The 9,997-nt window shown below is 38.1% G+C and overlaps 1 protein-coding gene across 1 annotated transcript in view; it reads right to left on the bottom strand.

Moving 5' to 3' along the window:
- mettl15 (methyltransferase 15, mitochondrial 12S rRNA N4-cytidine) overlaps nt 1-9,359 on the bottom strand; it is a 37,190-nt gene extending 27,831 nt beyond the window's left edge. The window contains exons 1-2 of the mRNA XM_079737407.1: nt 9,331-9,359; nt 7,482-7,719 (exon numbers count right to left, since the gene is read on the bottom strand). Of these exons, the coding sequence (XP_079593533.1) occupies nt 7,482-7,715 (234 nt within the window). The 5' untranslated portion in view covers nt 7,716-7,719; nt 9,331-9,359. The remainder of the gene's footprint in view (nt 1-7,481; nt 7,720-9,330) is intronic.
- Between the last annotated feature and the right edge of the window lie 638 nt (nt 9,360-9,997).

The following is a 9,997-nucleotide window of genomic DNA, read 5'->3' on the forward strand; positions in this document are numbered from 1 at the left end:
GGGAGCTTGTTTCACCATTGCGGTGCCAAAACAGAGAGGAGTTGTGACTTCTTTTTTTTCCTGAGTTGCGACCTTTGCTTGCTCTTAGCGATGGCGGTAGCAGGAGTCAAGCTGAGGCAGTTGAGTGGAGCGCTCTAGCTGGGGTGTGTGGCCTGACTATTTCTTGGAGGTAGCAAAAGGAGGAATTCAAAGAGTGGCTGGAAAGTTTCATTCATATCAACCATGTCATTAAGGTTGAAAAAGTAAGGATTTCTGTCAGACGTTGAGCTTCAGGTAAATGCTGAGCTCACAGTTCATACATCAGTGGCAGCAGCATTGAGGCAAATAAATCTCCTTCTAGGAGATGACCGAACCAGAACGACCTCCTCATTCTTCAGTTATACCTCTATCTACAAGAGAGCAGTACTTTATGTCCCAGCCTAAGCAGTCGTCTTCATCAAGTTGCAAGTTTTTGAACATTAGGCATGCAAGAGATGAGTTCAATGAGGATGTAAGCAACATTTCCTTTTCGAGTATTTGGAGTTGGGATGGGATATCTTTTGGTCTGGTTAGAGAAAGCGAATCATAAGTAGAACAGTATCAGTATCAAAAAAAATCTGCAACCAAGGATTTAATGGCTGCAGCAGGGGAAAGGCCAAGTATATTAATCTGTAAAGTTAAAGAAAAAAGGATTCTCTCAATCATCAGGCTATAAAGTTTCTATGGTAAGGTGACTGACTGCAAAACGGCTATCCACCCTCGAACTGGCCACAAACATCTTTTTTTGCCATGTTTCACAGATCCAGAGTGTAAAATCAGTTTCAGGAATGGATTGAAAATATGCAACCACAGTAGAAATGGGGCTGGAGGATCCAATACTCGTGCCTTAATCCTTCCATTCCGACCAGGACCCTGCTCCTCAATCCTTGTCGGAGCACTAAGTGCTGCAAATGCCATTGTCAAGGACTCAATTGCTCATTATAATGTCCATAGTGCACAGGTTTTGGTTGCATGTAGCACTACAGACAGGGCATGTTTCAAGGTTGGTCATATTTAAGGTTTTAAGCTGTATGATTTATGGAAGAAAATATCACTAAGTTTATTATCACACTTGTATGACGTTGATTGGATCTGAAAAAAATTGTAATTTTCGGTTAAGGGAAACCCCAAAGTGCACATATCAATTCAAAATAGGTTGTATCTGATGGTTGTGTGTGAAAGAAATTCCTAAAAAAACAATATAACAGAAGCAAAGACAAGCACTCAGCGTCAGTCACTTGTGTGATGTGGTGACAGGAAGGTCCGGAAAGTCCACCCCTGATCCACTCCAAGTGAAAAATGGTATACTTTTTTACTATTTGGATGTCCCCGGGGATCATATAAAACCTTTAATAATAATTATAGCAATTTTGCAATTAGTTTGACTGGACTACAGTTTACCAGCAAGCTTGCTCACATTTCATAAGCCTCTGCACAACGTTTTTGGCTGTTGTCAAGTTCCTTTTTCTGTTAACCGTATGACTGCCACATGACAATATATAAGTCTGGAAGGTAATATTCACGTAACGTTAATGAGCAACTTTTGTTTTCAGCCAATTACTGTAGTCTATGAATGTGCTTGTGGGCGTTGTCTACAATTCAAGCTACTAGAGGTTGCTAATGGAATAACTTACATAGTGCAGGTTTAAGCCAAACATTCACAATTGGTGAAATTGATTCAATTAAAAAGTGTAACTTGTATTGGCCGTTTGGCCTAGTATGCAGAATCATGTTTAAGATGCAAGCCTTACCTATTTGTATAGCAGTTATATAGAAACAAAAGCAGCACAAGTAAAAAAGTAAAAAGAGTCCTGATATAATAGTGAAATCGGTTCTATGAAAAAACTGTCTTAAAGAAATGCACAGTGCATGAGAAGCAAGGATATTAATGATTGATAGTTTTACACTACCTTGACTTCTAAACAGATGGGAAATAACATCTTTAAGCTATTTGCCTACATTCCATTAGCTGTTTGACCAGGTAACAAGATGTAGGGCAGGACATTTAGGCCCTGTTCACACGGCTGCGATTTTTGTCTAAAAACGCAGAGGTCTTGCATGTTTGGACCGACCGCCCAGGAGGACACAGAGATTTCGGTGCCTGCAAACACACTCTTTTAAAACCAGGTTCCAGGGTGAAAAGAAGAAAAATGCCCCCTGCCTTTTCGTTTTAGGATTCAGGAGAACCCCAGATACGTAAACGATGACATCATCACCCACCCACCAGGTTGGCAACATAAGATATCCTTCTAATTTGTTTGATTTGATTTGTATTATTTTTGAGGCATCCTCCGAGTTGAAACCTGTCTTGGTAAATATAATTAGTAACTGTAGAGTAAAAAGTATTTTATGCTCAATCTACAAGGCTGAACAACTGCTGTTGTTCTTCGGTTTTGGTTCTTGGTTTTTTCTTCTTTGACTTTAAGTTTGTATAAAGGCTGCAGGCTTGATGCGCATGCTCCACCTCCTTTTTTAATTATTTTTTAGTACTGTAGCAGAAACAGCGCCACACATAGGCCTGGAATATGTACTACAGCGTTTCTACAGCTAGTTTGCAATGAGTCCATTACGGAGGGGGGAGAGATCGTTTTCGTAGGCGTGAACCTGGCCTAAGACACAAATATTTAATATTACAAGATAAGAATGGTTCAACAGGAGCATATTTTCTCCTGAACTGCATTTTTTAGTTTGTGATTTCCTTACTTCAAAAACAAGATTTGTAATACAGCATCATAGTATGATGAGAACATTGTACTGTTTGATAATTATATGTCATTGTGAAATTGGTTTTAAACTATTTTTTAAAGCAGGGAGCTGTGTGAAAGTTGTTTAACTGCCAATCACAAATAAATCTCCAAAAACAGAATGTGTTTGGAGGGTTTGGGGGTAGGAGCCATTGGATACTCTGATTGGTTTTGTGCTAGCGAATTGGCGCGTTGTGTGGGAAGGGTGGAAGTGACGATGGTAAACAAACGACTTAAACAGAGATGGCGCAGAGTTACAAACTACACTTCGTCGTTGCATCGCATTTTTGGGATATTTCTACATATTTCTGGAAGCCATGGCTGCGTGGACCAAAGAAATGAGTTTAAATGTATGGTCTGCACTCCGTTCCGTCATTTCCTGTTTTCATGTTTTGGATTACTGGCACGAGACTAGCGCCACCCGATGTTAAGGAGACTTATTGCATCTCGCGCAAGCGCAGAACGTACACGCTACTGTGTAGTTGGCAGTTGTATTCGCGGTAGGTTTCAATGCAACTTTTCTGCCGAACGGGTCAGACGAGAGGCAACGGAGTGGTCGGATAAAGGCAGTTGGCCGTTGGTTTGAGTCTGGGCTGTGTGTGGGCCCATTTATGAAAATGTCTGACGAGATGAATATCATTTTATGGGTAACCTTATGTCTCCGGTGCATAACCCTTGTAATTACCGGCGTGTGAATGCACACACGTTCGTTGGATTTCATACAATTTTCCAAAAACATTTTTTGATTATAGCTCCTTTCCTAAACTAGTCCAAACTAAACTCTGTAATGCTCTGTCCATGCATTCTTATCTTTCATTAAAAGGCATACAACTAATTTCCTTTAGCTCAATAAAAAAAAATGAATTGGTATCGGATACGTACTTGGTATCGGCCTATTCAAAGATGTGTTGCTCGGTACGAGTTACGAAAAAGGGGGATAGTTGCAACTCGACTGGAGACTTGACCTTGAACATTGATAGTGTGTTAATAACAGGTTGTGGTGATTATGGAGTGCAAATGTCTTGTGTTGACATTAACTCTTGAAAACATCTCCATTTCTAGTAATTGACTATTACCAGCATCACAAGTCCAAAATGATGGAATGCCATTAAGGTCAATGTTAAATAAATAAAAGCATGATCCATAAATATTGCTACAAAATAACTAAATATGGCTATGAAAAAAATACTGAAAAATGAGGCAATATATAAATAAATGTAAACATAAATGATAAAAATTATACAATATAGTTGAATAAAGTAATATGTTTATTTTTTAAGCAAGGGCTGAGGTCGACACTGATTGTCATGTATTGTGCGGGGTCTTGAGATACGCGATTTTGCCCCCTTAGTGATTCAAGGGCAAAGACCTTTAACAGTGGTTCGATATTATCGGGCGCAAACAAAACATTTGTTTCAGTAGAAATGACTGTGCCACTCATTAGAAAGGTGCTGATAAATCATGCAGCTATTATTCAAATTTACCTCTTGGAGCTCATTTACATCTACTTGAGTGACCGTGCTCCAAAGACACTTTGTCAGTTTTCAAAGAAGGCAGAGATAATTGGTGTCAAATCTGCTTAGGATCCCATCCACCATTATCCATAAAAAAAGAAGAGTCCATAATTGTAGTCCCTTGACTTCTAGGTTTCCCGAAGCTGTAATTTGTGTTTCCGGTTCAAACCTGCTGCCGCGCTAGTTGTTCCATAGACAGGACAGGACAACAGGGCGTCAACCATAAACAGCCAAGCGTAAAATAATAAGTTTTGTTTTTTTTTGTCTTTAGTACCCCAACCTTGGTGAGTTTTGACAGGGGTCAAGTTTGCGATATAAGGTAATGTTGTGGCATGTTGGACAATAGAGGGGCACCGTACAATGATTTTGCATAGGGCACCAAAAAGGCTTGGGCCGGCCCTGCATGTGGATGTATTATAATGTCTTATGAACATCCATGAGTAGAATGCACCATGAAGCCTACAGTGCGTCTGTCCCCTACAATGTTTCCGGCCTCTCGTATATTCAGTGCTGCTGTATATTCAATAATTTGATGCTGTTCTGGTGCTGTTGCTTCGGTCTGAATCGATGAAATAACCATGCCCTCCCACTCATTTGAAAATAAAAGATGGAAATAAAAGACCCCTTAAATAAATACATTTGGCATTGTGAGATTTATTATATGTGATTATTTCCCTTAATAAAAAAATTGTTCTTTGTAAGACATAAAATATTTAATAAAAAAACATTTATTTATTGATCTCTTTACTCGTTTATATTTTTTATATTTATGTTTATATGTATTGCCTATATAGCTATATTTATTTCATGAGCATATTCTCTTATGAATGTATTTATTTGTATATTTACTTGAAGGGCATTCCAAACCAAATAGCCTATTCATTGTTAATAAACTATAATAATTTAAGTTAAAACTGGGGGTTATTACTGATGGCCACTATGCGTCCAACACAACATATAGATTATATACAGAAATATAACATTAAAACGTTGAAAATGTGACAAAAATGGACTGATGCAAACCATCCATAAGAGTCTCAAAAAGACAAACAAAATGAGACTAGTTTTCTACCTGCAAATATATCAATGGAAAGGTTTAATCATGCAAGGGAGGCAGCAGAGCGTTGAAAGGCCCCACTTAGCCACTTAGGTGCAATTGCAGTATTTGCTCTCAGATACCCGTCATTATTTAAGCACTCCATTAGGCACTCTGGCTAGACCGACTAGAGAAACACAAAATAATAATTGTATTATTTCTCTGATTTAAGTGGTTAATGAATGACCTGACAGAAGGTAAATTTTTTCCCCATTTGGCCATAATTTATGAATTGCCTACTACTGACCCATGATTGGCTGAAAATTGTATAAAGTGGGGTGCAGGATGTTAATTCACTACCGGTTCAGTCCAAATATTATGTATGAAAAGCTTAAAGTCGATAATGTGCCTTTATAAAATACCATTTCAATCTCATTTGCAAGAATGGTAAGCCGGCTTCGGACAGTTGGCAAATGGGCGGCTTGCAGAGGAGTTCTGAGGTGTTAAAGTTCAAACAGGAGCGATGCAGCACCCTATGTCCTGCCAACTACAGTGCCACAATTTCCTGACTAACTTGTTGACCCAGGGCCCCCACTTGCCTGGGCCGTGTAATAAGAAGGGAAGGCTTCAGTTCTCGAGTTGTCCACAGTACCAGAAGGCTTTTGACTCATGCCCATCTGTCCTGAGAGTACATACATTGAGTGAAAGCCAGGCAACTAACACCCCAGCCACCTAAAGTGTCTAAACAGAATGTTGCACCTGCGTAAAGAAAAAACAACAAAATATGAATTTGTTCTATGATCTTGTGAAATATTCTTAGATTCCTTCAAACAAGGGTTAGTATATTGAGGATCAACTAAATTATTCTACTTAAAAATAGGAGATCTTGATTTCTTACCCTCTATTGTTTTTTTCCTTTTGAAATTAACCTACAGCAGCTTGAGCTGCTTTTCCCTTTGATTAAGAGAAATACAAATGGATCTTTCATGGTTTATAGGCAAAACAGTTATTATGAGCATAGCACCGATCATATTGGAATGTGCCAATAAGCAGATTGTGGGTAAAATCTCTTTATTTATTATTTTTAACAGATATTACATATTATGATGTAAATAAAATTGATAATTTCTTATCAATTTATATCAATAGCTGCTTCAATACATCAATATCATCCGACACCTAGGATGCCAGTCAAAGCCCTACTGCACTACGGTCAAAGTGAATGCAAGTAAATGAGGTGAGTGACTTTTAAAACAACCATAAATTTGAAATTGACCATGACCATCAAATGGGATAATCATGGTAAACAATTGCTCGATATACCACTGTAACCGTGACAATAATGTGACAGCCATTGCAAGTGTGTATATATTTTTGTATATTTTTTATGTATATATTTTTCCACAACTATTTTTGTGATCTGTGAGCAGTGGTGGAAGATAGAGATGAAACAGAGCATGTGTACTTATAGTAATAAGCAGGAAAACCATTCCAAAAATAAATAGAAATTATTCAGAAAACAAAGGCTGAAACTCAATGAAATAATTAGAAATACAATCTACCAAATAGTAACAAGGGAATCATTTTTCCCCCCTGGAGAAATACCAATGTCCGAGAGAGAACATATTTGTTAAGTGTGAGCAGGAGTTACCTTTTCTATCAAAAGGAACTCTGTATATAGTTGTGAATCTGTCATACTGAAATCATCCACATCCCAGGGATGACTAAGCCTATTTTGTTGAGTCATCTTTGAGCGAAAAAGTGAGTGATGCTCAATACAGAGACTGCACTCCTCAAGAATATAGCTACGATGCAATTTTTTGGTCACTATGATGAAGGTTAGAATTTGGTGTACCTCATGGGTCTTATTTAGGTTATACTTTATTTGCCATCAAACTGCTGTATTACAGATGTGTGGTGACTGACCAGCTTCCATATTGATCAGCACACATCTGTATAAGCCTACACTTTCTGTAGTGTCCTGCTGTCTATAACAAAACCACCCTAACTAAAGGACATAATCTGAGATAATAAAACACATGCAATAGGTTTTTGAAAGAAAAAAACTAAGATAAGGCTATGGAATGTGGTTTTACTTATGTTAGGGGATAACACTCAAAAGGCCAAATTTTGAAGCCACATTGAAATATTAAGATAAATAGACTTTACCTGTCCTGGTTGGATGTCTAAGCAATGAAGCACCTCGTTTAACATCACAGGCTTGTGAAGTAGCTGTTCAGCGATCAGAGGAGGAAGTTGTGATGTACTCTGGTGGCAATGTCTGTAGGACAAACCAGATGCCCAAACGTGCAGATAGAATCTCCCGTGGTGTCTCGTCCTACATGCTGTAGAAATGTCACTACTTGAACTCAAGCTCACGAGTCTGAATATGAGGTTCTTCATGGTCCTGTCAAAAGCATTTTACGAAAAAGAAGAGGAAATATATTAGGTAAATACATTTCTTTCAATAAGGAAGAAGAAAATACTATTTTTATGTTATGGAAAAATAATGACATAAGAAAGAGTAGACAAACACAGTTAACAGTACAGAGTCTGTGTCTATACCCAAGACCTAAAAATGTATGAAACAAGTAGAGCCATTGGCAAAATAAAATACAATGTGAACACTAAACCTGAAATACTTAAGCTATCCTGCTAAAAAGTCAATCAATGGAAACCTTGAAAAACAACATATTTGCATATTGATTAATGTCACCGTGAGTTTAAGAGATCACCATGAAGAGGAAATATACACTAAAACCCCTTTAGTGTCTACGACTTAAATTGGTTAAAGTTATCCAATTATAATTATATTGTGAAATAGTCTAGCCACTGAAATGCTCAGCAGAAAGATGGATTTCACTCCACTCCTTCACATGTTCATCTATATCCACTCGTCAAAAACGTTTTGTCTGATTGGATATTACACAAAAATCACAAACTTTCATGATTTTCTGTCAAAGACAAATAAGGAGAAGGTGGCTGGAAATTCCACTATTGCCCATCAAATCCATTGTGCATATTGTCGCAACTCGTGCCCAGTTAGAATATGACATAACGGTTGCCAAACTTGCTCTGAACAATGTTTTGTTACCTTTAAAATACAAGACAATCCCAAACAGTAGCAATGAGTCAAATTAACGCAAGTATGACCCTTAACGTTTACCTGTAGACATTTGAACCTTTAGCCTTTGGTATTGACGTTACCTGCAGCACTCATGACTCAATATTTATTAGGTTTGTATCGCAGACAGAGAAGAACTTGACACCTTTCTATTGTATTGCAACATATTGTGAACTATCCTAATAAGATAGTGAGATTCAATTGTGTTTTATAGTTGTAAGCAAAAGCTTTCCCTTATAAAACTTGCAAAGAGACAACAGCATCACATTTTCCCACCACAGCTGATTGGCGATGGACATATTGCCTGTCGCATCCGCTGGATCCATGCTGACACTAAACCCGGACCTTAACTTCTATCTTCATACTTCGTACATCAAATTGACAATTTCAAGTGGTGTGTGCAGCCAACTTGAACATGCGAATTTTTTTTTTGAATGGAAACGAGGAGTGAAACTACTCCACCATGGACATTTTTACCCAGGGTTGATACAATCAACACTGGGTAAAAAATCTGTAACCTTGCAAATAGTCTGGGGGTTAGCTGCCCTCGTGTTTAACAATGCTCTTACATCATTAACGATTAGGAGTTCTGCGCAGATGTCTGGTTATTGTCTATATGTAACAAGTAAAGTCAGGTGTTCTTTTTTAAAAACGTGTGTAGTCCACTGAGGAGTGGCGGGGAGATGTTTGGGCTTTAGCTGTCACAACCTTGGCTGTTTAATTACACCACGAAAGCAACTAATAGAGACATTGGCATAGGTGCGTAACTGTAGTGATTTATTACACAGTCAGCAACAACAAGCTGTGGTGTAGCTAAAAGGCTCAATGGTATTGCTGGGGGAAATATTGACCAAAAGTGGTATTCAAGATTGGAACTTTATTTGGTTAGCTTACCTTGGTTTGCGAGCTTAACTCCTCCTACACTAGTAGCATGTTATGGACGTCACATCTGTCTATCCAATCAGACGCGGTTTACGGATATGTTTGCCCTTCCGGTGGAAGAGGTTTTTTGAAATTCTTGGCGCTTGTCTCTTGGTAAGTGATCCTTCATCTGGCATATTGTAATCTAGATTTACTTTATCATAACTGTATCTGATGCACAAATAAAAAACGCCTTCTATTGATTCAGGGTAAGATCCAATACGTACTACTTTGAAAATAAAGTATTCAAAATTGGTTGAACTGTTTAAGATAACGCACTGATGCTAACGGTTATGGCGATACCATTTTAAATTAGCCTATCTATTTGGATTTGGTAGTTGCTGACAGGTTAACAACAGCAAATGTCCAAAAAAGGAAATAAAGTCGTTATTAAAGAATCAACTGGTTTGAATTGGAATTTTGGAAAATGTTTATTCCTACTGTTGTGGTGTTGGGGTCGGTCGGGTGGGTCTTGGATAAGATGGTTTCGTGTCCCATATTCGCTTTCGTTAATCAAATTGCAATTTATCCTCAACGACAACGAATGATAAGCGAGAGGACAACGACTGATTAACAATACCTGAATGTGATTATCTGTGAATCTGGCAGGACATAGTAATTTCTGTTCTATAGTCCATTT

The sequence above is a fragment of the Pollachius pollachius genome (assembly GCF_949987615.1).
Source record: "Pollachius pollachius genome assembly, chromosome: 5".
NCBI classification, from domain to species: domain Eukaryota; kingdom Metazoa; phylum Chordata; class Actinopteri; order Gadiformes; family Gadidae; genus Pollachius; species Pollachius pollachius.